The sequence below is a fragment of the Arvicanthis niloticus genome, chromosome 9 (genome assembly GCF_011762505.2).
Source record: "Arvicanthis niloticus isolate mArvNil1 chromosome 9, mArvNil1.pat.X, whole genome shotgun sequence".
Classification (NCBI taxonomy): domain Eukaryota; kingdom Metazoa; phylum Chordata; class Mammalia; order Rodentia; family Muridae; genus Arvicanthis; species Arvicanthis niloticus.
In genome coordinates, this window is record NC_047666.1 from 24,207,421 (window position 1) to 24,226,540 (window position 19,120).

The following is a 19,120-nucleotide window of genomic DNA, read 5'->3' on the forward strand; positions in this document are numbered from 1 at the left end:
TGCATTGCTGTGGCTGCTGGCTGAACCTGGGCCAGTCCAAGGGGCCTGTAGTGAGTGAGTACTGGCCACCACAAGGCACCTGTCCCCAACCCTTTTCTCTATTTCCCTGTGATCTTAGGAAGGTCACTGCCACTTCAGGATTCTGCTTTCATGGAAAAAAAAAATTCTCCCTGCCCGTTTTCTACTCTGAAGAGGGTGGAAGGTTGGGGGTGAGCAGATCCAGGGATGGGAGGTGGGGAGACCACATTCACCATACAGAATAGATGGCTGTGGTCTGTAACCATCCTGCCCTAGTGCCACTATCAGCTGCCTGGGTGGCCAGCTTCTGTGATCCATGCTGGATAAACAAGGCCCTGTGTCCCTGGGCCAGGGTGCTCTGGGCAGAACCACGGTCAGATTGTGAGAAAGAACTAAGGTGACCACACAGTGACTTTTGTCAGGTCAGCCCGGCAGTGGCCACCCCAGAATGTGAGACTCCAACTTCACTTTCTGGCTCCTGGCCTGCCCCCACAACACCCACAGCCCTCGCCCCTAGAACCCCCATGGACATTGCTTGTCCCCATTCTGTAGTCTTGTCTTCCCACAGTCTCCACACCAGGCCTCTTGGACAGTCAGGCAGTGAATGGAGTAGCTTGGGAAATGGGACATTTCACATACCAATGTGGCTCGCAGACCTCTGTAGCTGGTGGCACACTGGCCCCTATGATGGGCCATCCTGGGCTCAAGACTCACAATATAGGAACCTGGTTTGTTTTGTTTGGTGCCTTTCCCAAACTCATGCCCAGGGCTTTGACAGCCTGGGAGGAGGTGCTAAGAACACGTGGCAGAGACGCTGGGGTCTGGGCATATACATGATTCCATGATACCCATGGAACAGATTTGGAGGATCACCTGCCCAGGCAAAAGACTGAGCTCAGAATGGGGATCCCACTCATGCACCCCCCCACCCCCATGGCTGCGTATTTCAGCCATCCTAGGTCAAACTGATGAATAAGCCTTCGAGCTGTGGGTCATTGGGTCCAGTGCAAAGACCTGGCATATCTGGTCACAGTCACACTTGACAGGGGTGTGGCCTCTCTGTTGCCTGTTCCCCATCAGGCCCTGGGCCTCATCACAGCCTGTTCCTTGTGTAGGAACGTGAAGCAGAACTCCACAGCATATTCTAGAGTTTCCTGACAGCTTGGTCTAGGCATTGATGCTGGGAATACGGAAAGCCCCGGGAGCCTTCTAACAAGTCTGAAGGGCGAGAGACCAGACAGCCAGCAGAGACAGGGTGAGTCCCCACAGTTTATTATGGAAGCCAATAAAAGAGCCACATTGAGTATTTCACAAAATGCATGACATTCATTGTTGTAATATGCAACACGGAATATTATATACACATCAAAACCACACGACAGCTGAAACACACACACAGAACCAGCTCACACCAAAACGAGACACACAAGTGCGTTCTCAATATTAAAACAACTGTGATAAAAGCATATTAATATCTTGAACCATGTTTACAATAAAGAAAAATTCATATTTTACTAAATAACAAATATTTAACAGCAAAAACTTTATACTAAATATCTATTTTGAATTATAACAAAAATAGTACTTATAATAGTTTATAAAGACAGACACAAAATTATAACATTTATGAAAAAAAAGTTTTGTGTATAAAATAATAGAAATCTGGGCAGGATCAAAATGGTTGCCCAGAATGCACACGCCAGCGCCCAACTTTGAAAGTGCTTCAATCTGCAAGCTCGTAGCAGGAAGTCTTTGTGGGGTTTGTTTTTTTAAATGTCAAGTTACAATAGTTAGGAATGTGAGAATACATCACCCATTAATGCTACCACAGCAAAACACACAAACACAGAACAGACACATCTACAGGAGTGAGACAGGTGCCACACCACGGGTGCCTAGGCCAGGTCCCCTTTGCCTGTCACCTTTAAGACCCATCCAGGCAGACCATCTTTACCCTCACAGGGATCCCCTCAGCTTTTCCTTCACTACACTTTCTGGGCTGCCCCTAAAACAGAAGGCCCCTGACGCCTGCTGGGGTCCTCCAGTCCCCCTGCCCCTAACCAGGGCCAGAGTTACATGCCACATCTTCAGTCTCAAACAGAGGGCCGCAGGCAAGCAGGGTCAGTGTACAGGAAGATGAGCCTCCCAGACGGGCACTGGTGTGTGGAGTGTGGGCAGGATGAGTCTTTACACAGTTTGGCCTGTTTCAGAACTGAGAAAGTGGGCTGAGGGTTTACAGTTATTTTTAACGCCACGATAATTTTGCTGGTATCCTGATGCTGTAGTTTGTTCTGATTCTGTCAGAAAAAAATGCAGACCAGTGAAACATATGGGAAACGTGGCTTATGGGACTGTGTGGCTGGTGAGATGTGGCTGACCCACATAACAGTGGCCATCCAGGGTCAGGTCAATGCGGTCTGTCGTTCTGTGTCTCTGTTTTCTGGAGAAAAGGAGCCACTGCCTTAGGAACCGGCAAAAGCGATGGACAGAAAACAAAAGCAAAGAGGAATCTGGAAACAGACAGAATTGCCTAGAGACACACCGGAGCCCCAAGCCCTTCCCAGGAAGGTCCTGCATGGTTAACCCTCATACTGCCGGAGGCAGGAGTCCCTCACCTCCCACCCAGTCACCTTCCACGCCCCCACTGGCCTTTCTGCAACTGAACCACTTCTGACAAATCACATATGCCCTGTTCTCCTCTCCCTCCTCTCCCTCCTCTCCTTCTCCATTACTTTCTAGCTACAGCCTCCCCTGCAGCTTCTCCAGACCCCAGAGGGCCCGAGGCAGCTCAGAGAGAGGGCTTTCTCCACCTTACCTCACTGCTTTCTTCTCTACTCCAAACCCTGAGCTGGGCTTAGCAGACAGTGGCATGGGGGTGGGAGTGGGTATGGGTGGGGGACTCTTCCAAGAAAGAGCAAAGGGCAGAGCATCAAAGAAGGGAAGACAGAAGTCCCTTCAGAAGAACCCGTATCCTTATGCATCCTCACCAGGGGAGTGGCTGGCACTGGGACAGACAGTGGGGGAACAGAAAGTGGTGGCCCCCACACCCACATGCCCAGGGCTTTGACAGCCTGGGAGGAGGTGCTGAGACCACCTGGCAGGGATGCTGGGTGTCTGACTCTGAGGTTAAACTACAACTTTTGCCTAGAGCCCAGAAGGGCTGTTAACCCTCTACCAAAGAACTGGGTTAGAGCAGACACACTGACTTCTTGCCTCACATAAGCCCTGAAAAGGACAGCTAGGACAGAGGCTGGCAGGTGTGTGCGTGTGGTGGTGTGTAGGTGTTGGGGGGTAGGTGCTCCAGACCTCAGTCTAGCCAAGGTCAGTGAATAAATACGGGGCAGGGGCAAGGGTGGGCAGCTGGGAGCCCAGCTATAGCCAGAAGCCACCCGGCTCAGTTGGTCCCATGGGGAAGGAGTGCCAATGTCCCTGCCCAGGGCCACCAAGGAAGATGCTGACGATTAAGCCTATAGTGCACCCCAAGGTCAGAAGAGAGGGCAAATAGCAGCGACAGGTAATTTCCAATGTCCAAACTGGCTAGGTTGGTATGGGCCCCTCAAGGCTGTGGCAGCTCCCACCCTGCCTAGGTTGGCTTAGATGAGAATTCCCAGAACACAGTTCTGGGCACCATTTGAGCAGTGACAGAAGGGAGGATGTGGGGCTGTCAGAGAGTGCTCCAAGGGGCCCCCTCTTTTCCTCCCTCCTGCCTTCACAGCCACCTGACCACCCACAGAAAGACAAGGGGGTAAGGGAAGGAAGCGTTCAGAGGTCAGAAGCGTATACTGCAGCTCAATCCACGGGCACTAACACTGTCATGGGCACACAGTCCTGGGTCTGTCCCAGGAGCTAAGCTAGGGGGCAGTGGAGATCCAAGAGAGTGGGAGTCAGGAGGGGGCGGGGCCCTTCTGTCTTTAGGGAGGGTTTGCCAGGGAAGAGGCCAAAGAACAACATAGGGGGGCTGCTGGCCTCCCACCCAGCCCCTCCCCACCCCACAGGTTTCTATCTCTGTCCCTCACCCCCTCTGCTGGGCTGGGCTGAGACTAGAGTGAGACTACACCGTAGCACTCAACATGGCCTCCGTCTCAGGCAGAATCTCATTCTGATTGGCGTCCAGACCAAAGAACTTGACACTGAGGCCATCCACCGGGTGCAAGACAGGGACCAGAGTGATGCGAGGGAAGGTCCGGGTGGCCAGCTCGAAGCGGCTAGTGCTGGCCAGCTCCACTGCCAGCACCTTCAGGAACAGCTTGGCCAAGTGTTTGCCCAGGCAGGTCCGCACACCACCGCCAAATGGGAGGTAATGGAAGCGGCCATCCTTATCTTCGCTGCGTGCCTGGCTGAAGCGGTCAGGGTCAAACACATTCACATCCTTGAACACAGGCGCTGTGTCGTGAGTGTCTCGGATGCTATACATGACACTCCAGCCCTTGGGGATCTGGAAACCCTGGAGGAAGACCGGGCAGAGAGTGGGGTGGTCAGAGCCAGAAGAAGCCTACTTACCTGTCCTCATTCTTATTTGCACAAGGCCTGTTCCTAACCCAAGTCACCCCCTCAGTATGCTACATCAAGTCTCCATATCTATAGATCCCAAATGGCACACAACTTGGCTTCATCATTCAGCTCTGCATTTGGGGTGGAGCATCTCCCACAGGACTGAAAGCTACTAGAATCAGGCACTGTTCCCTACCCCCTCATCTTACTGAAGACCCACAAACAGCTGTCTTTTCCCAGCATCTAGCCAAAGCCCCAGCCACCCCACTACCACCAGCACTGGAGCCCAGGCTCACATCCAGTTCGAAGGTCTGCAGCACGGTGCGGTAGCCGCCCGAGATGGGTGTGAAGAGCCTCATGACCTCCTTGATGACGCAGTCCAGGTAGTGCAGGCCACTGAGTGTGTCCAGGCGCAGGGTGCCCTCACAGGGGCAGCCACCACCATGCAGCAGGCCCTGGGCTCGCAGTTCCTCCCGCAGCTTCTCCAGCACAGCAGGGTGTTTTAGCAGTTGCATGATCAAGGATGTGCTGGCACTGGCCGTAGTGGCATAGGCTGCAAAGATCAGCTCCAGGGTTCCATCCTGCACAGCAGAGAGACAGGCATGCTGGGCTGTTGGCAGCAGCCACTTAGAACGGTCTTTGCTGCCAGCTTTCCCAGGAACCCATCTGTACTGAGCCCTACCTCCTGACTGACAACAGTGTTGCCCTGAGCCTTACTCTCCAACGGCTCGTGGAAGTCACAGCCTGGTCCCTAGCTTGGGTGGAAACACACTGCTGTGACTCAGGGCAGAAGCAGAAGCTTGCTGGCTCCAGAGCTTAAGGTCATTTCTTGCTTAGTGCTGGACTTCTGGCCAGCACCAGCAGGCCTACTTAATGCAGTGAGCTCATGGAAGAGAAAGGATATATTGCAGAGGCTCAGCACTGTATGTTTGTGCGCATGTGTGCACACACATATATATGCATGTGTATGTGCACGTGTGACTGTGTGTGTGTGTGTGTGTGTGTGTGTGTGTGTGTGTGTGTGTGTGTGTGTTGGTAACTCAGTATTGCTACCAGCTTCTTCCTCCACCACCGGAAGAGGGATGTCTTTTAGGTGGGCAGGCAGGATCTGGAAGCAGCAAAGGGCAGCACCAGGAGGACCTAAGAAGGGAGGTAATGAAACCCAGAAGTCCCCTCCTCCCAAGGCCTGGATACTTGCTAATGAAGTCCCAGCAGTTTCTCCCCAGCTTCCTGGGGAGGTCTGTAGACACCAGGTAAGGGAATAGGATAAGCAAGCCCTCTCAAGTGGAAGAGCCCCCAGAAAGGGCATACTGCAGGGCCAGGGGACTGAGGCCCAGCTGTGCTGAGGCAGTGGGATGGACAAAATTATCAAATGGCACTGGAGAAATTGTAAGAGGTGGGAGTCCGTATTATGATCAAACCTCTCCTGGAGTCTGGAGCTGGCCTCCAATGCCTGGCTTCTAGGCATGTGTTTTCTTAGGACCATGGGAAGAACTAAGAGAGTGACTTAGGAATAGGCTCAATAGGAGGTACCAACAAGCCCTGACAGGCCTAAGGACCAATCTTAAGAACAATAGGGAAGGATATGTGTAGGATAGAGCTTATGGAGCCTGACCACCCCCAAGATATAGTGCACACAGCCCCAAGCCGCATGCTATTGTAAACAGAACAGACTAGCCCCAAGCATCCTTCAGCGCAACAGCAAGGATGTTGCACTGCTTCTGGCTCAGCACTGTTATGGCTTCTATTACATTGCTGGGCCCAAAGCAGCCACTGCCATTGCTGCTCAGAGAGCTGGTCGGCACAAAAGCAGCCACGTAACCTTCTGCTCTGGATGAGGGAAGTGAGAAAGGGCATTCCACGGTGGAGCATGGTGCTGCCCACCAACCTTCAGCTCCTGCATGGTCATCTCCTTGCCATGTTCCTTGCTGCTCTCAATGAGAATGTCCAGGGCGTCTGAGTAGTCTTTGCCCTGGGTGCACTGAAGCTTCTCACGGATAGCTTTCTCCAGGCCCTTCTGAAGGATCTGCCGAGCTTGGATACCCTAGGGGAAAGTGGACCATCAGCTTGTCTTGAAGGCAGGACTCACTCTAAGCCCCTGGACTACATGGAAAGCTCCAGACCCAGCCTGTTGCCACCTCTGGTCTCCCCTGTCTGCTCCAGTGCCCTGTACTCCCTCCCAGGATCTGTCCAGTAGTGCATTTCCCTCCCAAAGGCAGTCTTATGTCCTCCCTTTCCACACACAGGGTACTCACCCTCCGGTAGCCACTGAAGGGCAGGTCCACTGGCAGAGAGAAAACATTCTCCACAAACTGCTGGTATACCTCAAAGAGGTGGCCCAGGTCCTCCTCAGGGATGCTGAAGCCTAGCAGCACCCGCACAGCCATTCGGAAGGTAAGTCGCTGGGCCTCCTGGTACACATTGATGGCCTCAGGCTGGCTGCTCCAGGCTCGAAGTGTGTCCTGGATCACCAGCTGAATCTTGGGCAGGTAGCTCTCAAGCGCCTCATGGCTGAAGATCTTGGAGAAGACCTGAAGGGCCCAGAGGCAAGTGGTAAGGGACCTGCAGCCAGGAGGAATGCTGTCCACACCCATCCTACCATGCTTCCTGGTGGTGGCTCCAACCCAGCTCCCTTGTACAGTTCCCTAAACTGAGCCCTCAGTTTACCACCTGTGTTTGTGGGAGGGTGGGAAGTTATCCCAGCCTTGGGGCCCCATGGGGGGCTAGGGTGGGGACACACAAAGGAGTCTGCACTTCTGTTGAGGGGACTTTCAGCCAAGTCCCAGGACCTCGAGAGGGTGTGTCAGGAGGGGTGGGACATGAGTGTCTGGTCACAGCACACTGCTCTCCTCTGCTGAGCAGGCAAGACAACCCACTGCTAGACAGAAAGCAGAATGTGCTAGGGACCCAAATTGTCATCATTCCCATGTAATGACAATTGAGTGGGAACTGTAGGAAGTGCAGATGCTGTATCATCCAAACATCTATTGTATGGCCAGGCCTCTAGACAATAGCTTTCTATCCCCAGAAGATCACACAGACAGAAGACCTTTTAATTCTGAGCATCTTCTAAGACCATTAAGGGTCCCTGTTCCCATACCCTGGTCTTACACTCATCTTCCTGATTGGCTGGGCAGTGTCCTTCCTCCACCCCAACATGGCATGTTTTTCACACAGCTATCCTCTGGCCAAGAGAGGGAGGGTGTCTGTTTATTTACTCAAAGCCTGTGGGTCTACTTATATCCCCAGATACAAATCCAGAACAGAAGGTTCACCCCAGAGCTGGGAAAAGAGGGAGAGTGGTGGGGAGGATACCCACCAGCTGGTACAAAACCACACAAGCGCACTGCCCTCCCGCCTGCCCCCCAAACACAACCACCACACAAACTGTAAATGTGAGAATTTCCCCTGCAGTCAGCTCATGGAGGAAAGGTAACATTTTCCTGGCCTGTGCCCTGCATGGCTAATGGGAGGGCTGGTTTGCAGAAATAACAGTGCTGGCCCTTCAGTGGCCCAGCCTTTTCACACAATAGCACTTTCATTCCCCAATTCCCAGTGGGCAGAGGGAGGGGAGGGAGGCCAGTGAGGGGCAGAGGACCATACTGCCCAGACCAGTTTCACTGCCAGGGAACAGCCTGGAGGAACAGGGGTGACAGAAGGTCCTCTAGGTCACTCACACTTGCCTAGTTCTGGGGTCCTGGGGAATTTCTTGATGGGGGGGGGGCTTCAGTGGTCAAAAGGATTCTAGAGGAAGACTACATTGGGTGTCTGAGCCCTCGTCTGGTGTTCTTAGGACCAGGTTCATCCTTTGGCCAAGGGGCCTTGGGGGTGGGCAAGAGTGGGCCCTCACCCTCAGGAGTCCAATCAGAGGCTACTGACCAATAGTAGACTCTAGAGAACAGAGCTTTGGGGGGGGGGGTCATAGGAAACACGGTGGGGAGGTAGAAAGGTAACTCATGTGAACCAACACTGGAGAAGCTGGCTATGGTGTAGGAGGGGAGAGTGATGCCACATTGACTGAGAACCAGAAAGCTCCTGGAAGTGTTATAGGGTAAGCAACAGCACAGTGGAAATCTGGACTCAAATATGGGGTATGTAGGAGGGACAGGTAGAAGCCACTGTCACCAGGTCCAGCCAAAGCTAAGTAAGCCTTCTGGATACAGCAAGAAAATGTCAAGGAAGGTCTGATTGGATGCTCAGGGGCCTAACTTATAACAAAGGATTTGTCACCAGCTCACTGTGTATCAATGACCAATGATGCTTACAAGGCCTCAGTTTCTTCATCCATAAGATGATGAGACCTACCCAGGAACCTCTGGGATATTTCCAAGATACACAGCATCTTAGCATGGATTTCTACTTTCTCCAAGATGAAACCCTTATGGGCAGCACAGTCCCTCGACATTTGAGCCCTCTGGAGACAGCCTGGCACCCTGTACTCATACCTCACCAAGGTCCTGGGGGCCTGGCACAGGCTACCCCAAAGGCTGACAGAAGGAGGGCATCCTGAGAAGGGAACACTAGGATCATGGACAAACCCCTTGTGCCCCTTAGGTTACAATCCCTGCGCCCTCTAGTGATAGCTAACCGAATCACTTCTCTGACCCGAGGGGCCCAGAAGGGCTGAGACAATCCAGAAAGATAGGGGACCCCGGGGGTGATGTGGAGCTGAGCAGGGAACTCTATGGCAGGGTGTCTAAACTTGCTCCAAAGTGGGAAAGGGTCCTGAGCAAGGCAAGGAAGCATGGACACTGTCCTCCTGGGGCCCTGGGAAGAGAAGTGAAACCCTGGGCTCTTGTCTAGGCCATCCTCTGCTGCTGCTGCTCCTCCTGGCCTGTTTTTTGTTTTTTTAACAGAGAGTCCATCTAGATGTTTCAAAGTCCATTTCCACCCAGATGTTCCCCAATTCCCCCTTGGAAGTTTCCTCTTTCCTGCTTCCAAAAGGTGGAGAAAGCACAGGCATGAAAAACCAAGCAAAGGCTAGTAGCAGGCACTCCAGCAAGGGACCTTTGATCAGAGTCACTAAATTGGTGGCCCTGCCTCTGCTTCAGCTGCTCTAGAGACACAGGGGCCTCCCAGACTCTGGGAGTCTAGATCTCTGGGTGTGTGCCCAGGACTAACAAGGCGGGCACTTCCCAAAGCCAGGCAGCCCAGAAACCAACAGCCACCACGGAGAACAGGCAGAGGTGCCTTGCCAGGGCAGGGAGAGGCCTGAGCCTCATCGGCTTGTTGGATACGATTCTGGCCACTGGGGTCAGGCCTGGGGCACAGAGGAAGATGCCTGGGAGTGGCTCAGTGTGAAGAAGGTTCTGGCCCAGGAGCATTGGCCCTGACCACAGGCAACACAGTGGCCAGACCATTTTCTCTTTCATGGGGTCTTCCCTAGGAATTCCCATAATGAAGCCAAGAATGCCTCAAAAAGGCCCATAGGGACCAGCCAGGCCCCGACAGAGCACGGCAGATCAAGCCACAGGTATGGACTTAAAAAGGGATGGGTCCAGGAGAGCAAGAACAGGGAAAAGGGGTCTTGGAGACCCCAGAACACCCACCCCAACATACCTATAGAATCACAAGAAGGCCTAGACGGAGGGTGGGCTCTGTTTCAAATATGTCCTTGGAGAACACTCCCAGGCCCACTCAGTCTTTCCAACAACATAATTACCTACATTTTCTGTCTCTCTGTGGGTAGAACTTGATTGTGTGGGGCCTGGGGTGCTCACCTGGGCTCCTCAAAGCCTAAAATCCCCTATAATTGTTCTTACAGATGTCTTCTCTCCCAGCCAGACTTCCTCTCGATTCTAATCTGCTCTCTCTGGGATGGGAGGTCACCTTGTAAAATCCCACAGCTCCCACAGGAGTGGTACCCTCCCAATCAGCCTGCAGTTGAGGATAGATAGACAAACTGATGGGCTGCCCCAGCAGAGGGCAGGGCCTCAGAGGGAGCCCACTGCCCAGCCAGTGACTCAGCTGAGGAGGAATGGAAGCAGCCGCCCAGGAGGGGTGGGGGCCAGGCAGGCCACCCAGCCAAGCCACCGGAGCCTCAGCCTGTGGAATGGAAAGAATAACAAAAGGCAGGCAGCAGGCCTCATAGGGGTGACGCCAAGGTGTGTACTTTATAATCCAGTAAGGAGGGGGACTAAAGGAAGGAGTCATTCTCCAGCTGCCTGCAATGCCACCTGGCTTCCCCTTCACCTTGGACTGTGTTCACTCATCATTTCTGGTCAGACAGAGTGGGACAAGCACCCTGCTTCCCTACCTGCATGTGTCCCCCACCCCGCCCCTGTGTGTACCATACTATCTAAATTCCTCCACCTACCCCAACCAAAGTACCAGAGGGGTAGGGAGCAACTGGCTGCCCATTTGCTTACCATCTTCCAACCACAATACCCCTCTGGAAAGCTGGGAGTCATGAGAGAAGGGCCTTCACAGGCATAGGGAAGGGTGACTCTACACCCCATGGTAAGATCCTCAAGCCCTGCCTCACACCCATCTTTTGGGTCTGGGGAATCCAAGACTGCTACAATGACTGCCATTAGGGCTCGGGGCCAGAAAGGATAGCCTCTGCTGTCCCCAGCAAGGTCACATTTCCCTTCCAAAGCTGGCAGGAGGCAGAGAAGGGGCTAGCAGAAGGACCAAGGTGGACTTTGAGGAGACACCAGAGTCCTGGACCCCTCTCCACATCGGGAGGAGAACACCAAAAGGAGGGAGTACAGAAAGCAGAAGCTTCCACATTCACTCTGCCTGTTACCCGGCACAAGGGCAAGCAGCGGGAGGCACCCACACCCAGACACCCTGGCAGCTGGCCTGGGCTTCCTCCCCCACTGACCTTCAAAGAGATCCACTCCGGCCACCTGCCCCCTCAGCAGCCCCTGGGACCACTTGCTGGACCTACAGTCACTTGTGGGTGAAGAACTTCATCTATTAGGACAAAGGCTTGTTCCCCTAAGACTAGGCTGTCTGGCTATGCTACCCACCTGCCCATGGACCCTGAATTAGCTTAGAACTTCTGCCCTGAGCCAAGCCTAGACCCGTGTGGTCATGTCTATGGCTATAGCCTGTGTCATGAGCGACAGGCATCCAAAGCCCAGTGGAGCAGGATTGACCTCTCCCAAGATTTTATTTCCACGGACCACTCTGGGCTCTGCTCACCTGCTGGGCAGAAATCCTACTCTGGGGTCTTCCCTCTCCAGGGCAATCTTGGGACCCTGTTTGGCACACGGAAGTTGCTAGTCTCTCAGTGCTAAGAGCCAGCTCCATATAAAAGCTCTGAACAAAAGCAGGGGAAAAGGAGGCTGGAGAGCAGAGGCTTCTGTTTGCCTCTTAACTTCTTGTCCCCACCTTCTCAACCAGACTCCTTCCCTCCTCCCCTGGCAGCAGGCCAGCTATTCCATACAATCTGTCAGATAGGAGCCTCTGCCCCACGTTGGGAGGGGTTCCAAAGGAGGGGACAAGGAGGGAGTCTGAGGCCTGGTTTTCACAGGTGATGCAATCTGAGTGGGGACACTCTTGAGTTCTCCAGGCAGCCCCAGCTAGCCCTAGACCACCAGGGCAGCGAGGGCCAACATGTGGAATGCATGCGGTGATGGCTGTGAGGAGCCCTCTCCCCACACATCTGGTTAGACCTCCCAGAGAAGGGGTGCTCACCCACTCCAATGGAAACAGTGACTCTCCTAGTTCTCAGCCAGCCATGCCCTGCACACCTGGGCCCGGTTTCCTGCACACTCATCTTAACCAGGCTGGGGCATGGCCCTTACTGCAGTGTGAGCTGCAAAACCCTCACCCTGGCCAGAAGATGCCCTCTAGGCTTTGCATGCTCAAGATTGACACATCTCTTCAGGGCAACATGGACATTCATGAACATGGCCCCTGAGTACTCAATGTTTGTCCTTCCTGGAGTTCATACTTCCTGAGGTCAAGGATCAAGCTTCCTGCTTCTTAGTACCTATAAAAATTCTGTAAACTCGGGATCATGGAACCTTGATAAAGGTCCTACTCATGTGACCACCACACAGCAAGCACACACACACACACACTGTTTTGTTTCTGCCTGGGTCAATATGTGCTAGCCTCTGACCATCCTCTGTCTCTAAGAGCAGGAAGGCCAGGAGCTCAGAAAACTGCAGAGTCCTAGTGTCTGATTACCCATCTCATCAAAACGGTGTTCCATATCTGTTGCCCTGGGCCTCACCCTCCTTCCTGGTCAAGCTTTCTTCCTCTGAGGACCTTGCCCCCACCCCAGCTTCCTGCAGCCCCAGCAGGCAGGCTGAGTGATGACTTTGCTGGGTTCAAGTCTCACTCTGAGATCCCTCTGCATCCTGTCTCTGGATGAAAGTGAGGAAGCAGTCAGTGGCTTGGAGCTGGGTTCCCTGAAAGTCTCAGCTCCAGGCAAGGAAGCTTTGATGGAGCCTCAGAAACTAAAGGGAGAAACCACTGTTCCCTGCCCCTCCCCCATGTGCCAGCAAGCTGCGTTAACTGCTTCCAGCATCCAGTCAGGCCTTCGGAGCCTTTCTGTAGAATTTTTGGGAGACCTGTTCATCCTCCTTTGATTTTTTTTTCTCCCTTTTGTGCCTTCCTAGGAGAACGACCCTTACAGAGCGGTTCGGTTCTGAGAACAGGAAACCCCAGGCAGCATCAGTGAGTGACCATTCCCACTGTTCCTCAGTCACCCAGGCCACTTAACAGTGGAGTCCCTGACCAAGATCATGGTCCCCGCGGTCTCCTCTCTTTCCTACTCCTTGTTCCACCGCTCCTCCCCGAGGCCAGAGGCCCCCTTTTCTTCTTTTTAGGTTCCAAACCTGAGCGAGTCCTCTGACCCAATGGAAAAAACAGAGTGAAGGAGCCTTGCAGCCTCCTTCTGGCGGCTTCCAGCTCAAGGCCGGCGCCCCGCCCGCCGGCAGGCTCAGCCTTCGGGTTACTGTAGTTCAAACAGCACGTGCCGCCCGCGCTCCCAGCCCAGCGGTGGCGGCGGCGCAGCTGGAGGGGGCGGGGAGGCGTGCTGCGTGCGCGCTGGCTCGCCTGCTGTGAGTCTTTGCTCTAGCTCGGGAAATCCACCGGATAAACACCCGCTTTCTCTTCCTCTTTCTGGAGAGTGGGTGCGCTTTGAACCTCTGGGCACCTAGACTTTGCTCCCATCCCTTGCCCTTCCCCCACAGGACTGCGCTCCTGCTAGAGCAGGGCCCCCAAGGCTATCCTGGAAGACCGCTGCCCACAGGATGTCTTTAGTCCAGCAACATAGGACAGAATCGCCTTCCATGCAACCTGTGGCTGCTAGGCCAGGTTTGGTTTTCAGCACGACCATTCTTTGCGGGGAAGCTTTGAGAAAAAGGTGGCCCGGAGTCCGGGGTGAAACAACCGCCCGCCCCGCCCCCTTCTTTTTCCAGTAGAGTGGAACTGCATCCCTCACTGCAGACCCCACACGTACAAGCTTTGTCCAGACCATCCGCAGGCAGGCCCTATTACCCCTAGTGGTGTCCACCGTGCAGTGGGCTAGCCAGAAGGTGCATCAGAGTGGATCAAGAGGGGGCCCAAGCAGAGTCGGGATTCAGGCAGGAAATCGTCTAGGCAGGGGAGCTCAGATATCTGCGCCTCTTACCAGAGGCAGCTAATCCTAAGAAAGGTTCAAGCTTTTACCTTGCGCTTGTTGCGGTGGATGTCGCCAATGGAATTGGCCACCGTGTTGGGACCCAGCAGCACGCGTGCGCTCCGCGGCCACTCGGTGCTCACTAGCTGGTGTTCGCCCAGTAGGATCTTGCGCACATTCTCCGCACCGGTCACACGGATCAGCGGCCGCCCCAGTAAGTGTGTCTTGAAAACGTTGCCATACTTCTCCCTGCGCGACGACTGGAAGCCGGAACCCTGCGGGAACCACACCAGAAGCCTCTCAGGATTCACTGAGGACCTGCAGGGCCCTTGCATCCTGCCCCAGTCTAGCACCGGCCACCTGGTCCCTGTCACCCCGTAACACCCAACACACACACACACACACACACACACACACTCACTCATACACTTACAGGTTTTATTTTTCACGGCGTGCATTAGGACTGGGAAGTGGGGCCTAGAGAGTAATAAATAATGTGAGAGGACGAAGATGCAGGGGCACCCACGGAAGGCTACGTTTAGTAATGACTGGGGGAGGGAGGCATGTATCCCCTACAGCTAAATCTGAAGCTGGAGCCTGCTCCCCCACCTCTGCGCAGCGGAGCCTCTCGGAATAAATATTTCCAGGCTCCAGGCCACGGGCTGGCGAGACCCCGCGGGGTGGCCGCAGGCCAAAGATTATTTATAGCGGCGAGTTGTGCGTGCCCGGAGGCTGTCCCCAGAGATGGGGGTTGGAGTTTCCTCTCTGCTCCGGTGTGGCCCTTCGTGGGCTCCGCAGGGTGGAGTCTTGGGCCCAGAGCCACAACTCTCCTGAAGCATTTGTCCTGGGAATAACTGGGACGGACTCTCGTCTCCGCCCTTAAATTTGGAACTGGAGCACCGGGGAAGGTGCTTCTGAGAGGGGCGGCGGGATGGGGCGCGGTGATTCGCGCAGGTAATCGGATCGCGGGCCCTCGGCCGAACTCTGTGCTCCATGGCCAGCGGCCTGCGGTGCCGGAAACCTTCGTCGCATTCGCCACCCGGCCCGCCTTAACCCTTCTCCCGCCAGGACGCACTGGGTGCAACGGGGCGGGGAGCCACCTGTCCGTTCGCTCCAGCCAGCCGGTAGAACTGTGGCCGGGGATCCCGCCTTTACGTCGTGGTCTCCTAGGAACATGTCGGCTCCCTCTACCCAGAGACAGGAGGCTCCCCTTTCCTGGGTTGCCCCCCCTTCCTCACTTTCCTTTCTCTCGGGGAAACTATATACTCCAGTTAGAAGTGAACACGCCCCAGATGCGAAAAGTGGCTACAGAACCCAGATTCCTAATGGCTTTTCCACATGCTCCTGGGCCCGGCGCGCGACAGGGAACAAGCCGGGAACCCCGCGCCGCCTGGAGGGGCCGAGTTGGGGACGCCCCCATCCAGACGCCAGCTTAGACGGCGCCGGCTCCTTTAAGAGAAGTCGGGGCGGAGGTGGGGTGCGGCTGAGGGGGGCGCGGAGCGGGGTTCCCGTCCTCGTCTGCTGTGCAGTCTCCCTCGCTCCGTCTCACTCGGTCTCTCCTCTCCCGTCTTTTCCTCTGTTTTTCTTTTCTTTCGACACAAAAGTCGGGTTGTGAATTTTCCGAGGTCGCCGCCGCCTTGCCCCCACCCCCGCCTCTGATCTGCCTAACTATAATTAAAGTGCGTTTTTTGTGGCTTTAATAAAGAGTTATTTGTCCGCCGTTTCCACGGCCTTCACAAAGAGGACTTTCATAGGGGCGGCCGTTCGGGCCGCGAGTCCAATTTATACAAAAATGTATTTTTAGCCCTGGGCTCTGTTTAGATGGTGCTTAGTGGAAACCGAGAGCCCTTGGAGGTCCCCCGTAAAATCTGATAAATTACTCCGAAAAAAACACCGGATTCGGAGAGTTCGCTTTAACCCCTTCAGCACCCGTGGTCCCTCCTCCCGGGGGATTTGACCCCCAGGGACGCGGATGCCCAGGCGAAAAGAGCCGCTTAACTTTTGTGCTGGCTGCACCACACCCGCAAAGGCCCTAGTGTGAGATTGAGAAAAATGGCAAGGGACATGGGGGAGGGGCAGGTCAGGAAACAGGATGAGAAAGAGGGTTCGGAGGATTTGCCTTAAACAGGCGGGAAACGGTGACACTTGAGTTATTTTATTTTCTAAATTCTCGGCTAGAGCCTGGACCACCGCCACAGTTAACCCTTTAAATGTGAAGACAGAAAAGAAAAAAAAAACAGAAGAGATATTGTCTCTAAAGAACAATCCGATTGGTTGAAGGGAACCCCACCCGATTAGACAAGCAACCCCCAAAAGAGATGGTCCAATTGTGAGGCATGACTTTTCAGGGGAACCTCTCAAGCCCCTCCATTCGGCTTCTCTCCTGTCACTTGGCCCCTGACCGGGTGCGGTGGTGTGTGGTGTGTGTGTGTGTGTGTGTGTTCACGCGCACGGATTGCACGCGTCTATTAATTTCAAGCCAAGCTTTCGCACGTCTAAACCCATTGGTCTGCGCGCATACGGGCGCGCTCATCTTTCATTTCTCCTTTCAGGGGTTGCGGTTGTCTGTTTTAGGATATCCAGGCTGCCTCTAACGTCCATGAGAACCCTCCTGACAAACACTCCTCCCGCAATTACCCCAGAGGTGCACACTCCCCCCCCAAAAAAAAACCTGGGGTGTATCAAATTGCAATAAGCGATTGCCTAGCATTGGATGAGGTTAAATTCAGGTTAATCTTCCTACTACCTACCTGGGTTTGGTCCTCAACGCGCCTGTCCCCAATTGTCACCAGAATGGAGTTGTGAAGCGTCCAGTTGCATGGGCACACTCTGGGTCTTTTGCATACTCCTTCTAGTTACCCTCTGCTAAACTGTCCCCACCCAATAAGCAAACAGACCCTTTCTCCCCTGAAAGCTGAGAGCCTTCAACTCTTCTACCTTCAATTTCTCTTCGGTTATCTTCTTTCTCTCCCACCACGACACAGATGCAGATGCAGATGCGCGTACACACACACACACACACACACACACACACACACACACACACACACCAGAGGACGGAGAGAGAGGTGAGTAGCACCTCGTACTAGCACAGTTGTACCTGTAGCCTAATGCAATACAGAATGCTGCCCAGGTCTTAAAGCGGGCCATTTAAGCTGCCACAGGCCCTCTCCTGCTTTTCCCTCCGCGCCTAGGTAGATACCCAGGACGCTAAAGTCGACCTGGGTTCAGAGACAGAGGTGAAAACTAAGCGACACCCCTCCAGACTCGCTCCCCAGTGCTCTCCGCGCACCCCTGCATGGACGCCTGCAGCCCAGGAGCATCACGCTTGGGAACCCTCTCCGCTACGGACCCGGTCAATAGCCTTCTTAACTAGCTCACCAGCCTCTTAACTAGCTCACAGGGCGCCGGAGGTCTCCGAGCCGCGCTGCTGGCGAGCTGGGGAAACCCAGGCGGCGCCGGCTGAGACAAGGAAGGGGCGGGGCGGGGACCGACGCTTCCGAGTGTCCGAGCTATCGGCGCCCCCTGGCCGGACACCCGCGGCTAGCGGACTCCTGGAGCATCTGGGCGAGAGCGCGCTTACCTGTAGCAACCAGTGACCAGTCTCTCCGATGAGGGGGAATCCCATGGAGCCCTTAGGGATGGGCAGCTTGCAGCTCTTGTCGCGGGTGGCAGCCCAGCGCAGCTGCCACAGCTGCTGCGAGACCGCCAGCAGCAGCGTCACGGACACCAGGCACGCGGCGAGGGTGGCCAGCGCCGACACCAACTCCAAGCCCTCAAACAGCATGTTGGCGGCCGCTTGGGGGATTGGCTGTGCGGTCCGCGATGGGGGAGGGGAGGGCCGGACCAGAGTGACGGGGGAGGGGAGGCTGCGGCCGGGGGTCCTGGTACCCCTCGGAGAAACCCAGGAGATGGGGCGAGGGAAAGGGTCTGGAGGCTGCGAGGTGATCGAAGAGAGGGAGGAAAAAGATTGCCTGGAAGAAGAGAGAAGACACGAGGCGACTCGAGGTGTAACTTTGTTTGTTTGTTTGTTTGTCCCTTTATGCGGGCTTAGGGCTGCTCTGGGGAGGTGAGATGGAGCTGAGTTAAGCTGGTGAGCTTGCTCTCCCCGCAACCATCACATAGGAAAAACTTTGGAAAACTTTATCCACCAGGAATCTCTCGGAAGCCCCTTTCCTGCTCAAAGCTAGGGGTGGGGGGCAAAAAGAAGGGGAACCGAGAGCTAGCGGAAAGTGCGATCAATTTATCAAAACTATTTCTCCAAAATTCCTAGGTACATAAAAAGAAGAAAAAAATCGAATTCAAAAATTCCAACGAACCCAGAAACTTTGGGGGCTTGGGAGAAGGCTCCCCAGATGAGGCGAGTGTAGAGGCTGGAGCGGCCGCGGCACCCAGAGGCGGGCGAGGCGGGCGAGGCGGGCGCGTTGGCCCGAGCGCGAGTGCGGAGTCGGCGGGCCGCAGCGGGGAAGGGACGCAGCCGGCGACAGAGCCCCGGGCGGGCTCTGGGGCGGCGGCGGCGGCGGGAGGGAGGGGTGAGGCGGGGTGGGGTTGGGGAAGGAGGTGGGAAAACCCGAGCCCGGCTATCTATCAATTAAGAAAAGGCAGTCTGTCCCGGGACGCAGTCTCTCGGCTCTGGAGTTGCTGTTGGGGAAAAGAAAAGAGATGAGGGGGGAGAAAAAAGAAAGAAAGAAAGAAAGGCAAAAAGGGATGAAAGAGGGGAAAAGCAGGAGGCAGGACTTCAGGGCTGGTGGTTTGAAAAGCGTCTCTCAATCTGATTTGATCCAAGGCAAGACGATGCGTGTGTTTATATAGAGGCGGGAGCAGCGCCGTGGGCGCGCGTCCAGCACCCCCCCTGGGCGCGCTCACAAAGCGGGAGGCGTGGTGAGAGGCCGGCCGGCTGCCGAGCGTGTGAGCTCCCGCCGGCCTCCCGCCCAGCCGCCCCGCCCGCCGCCCGCCGGGGACCCACTTGTAGGCGCCTCAGGATCAAACTCAGTTCACCTCGCGCCTTCTCTTCCTTCTTGCCCGCGCCTC

The 19,120-nt window shown here is 55.0% G+C and overlaps 1 protein-coding gene across 1 annotated transcript; it reads right to left on the reverse strand.

Annotated features, from left to right (window-relative positions):
• Positions 1-1,274: 1,274 nt before the first annotated feature.
• Cyp26b1 (cytochrome P450 family 26 subfamily B member 1) lies at positions 1,275-18,917 on the reverse strand. The gene is made up of 7 exons (XM_034512061.2): positions 18,409-18,917; positions 17,673-18,063; positions 14,140-14,364; positions 6,765-7,040; positions 6,398-6,553; positions 4,806-5,090; positions 1,275-4,462 (listed from the first exon to the last, which is right to left on the reverse strand). The coding sequence occupies exons 2-7, from the start codon at positions 17,874-17,876 to the stop codon at positions 4,070-4,072; spliced, it is 1,539 nt and encodes a 512-aa protein (XP_034367952.1). The 5' UTR covers positions 17,877-18,063; positions 18,409-18,917; the 3' UTR covers positions 1,275-4,069.
• Between the last annotated feature and the right edge of the window lie 203 nt (positions 18,918-19,120).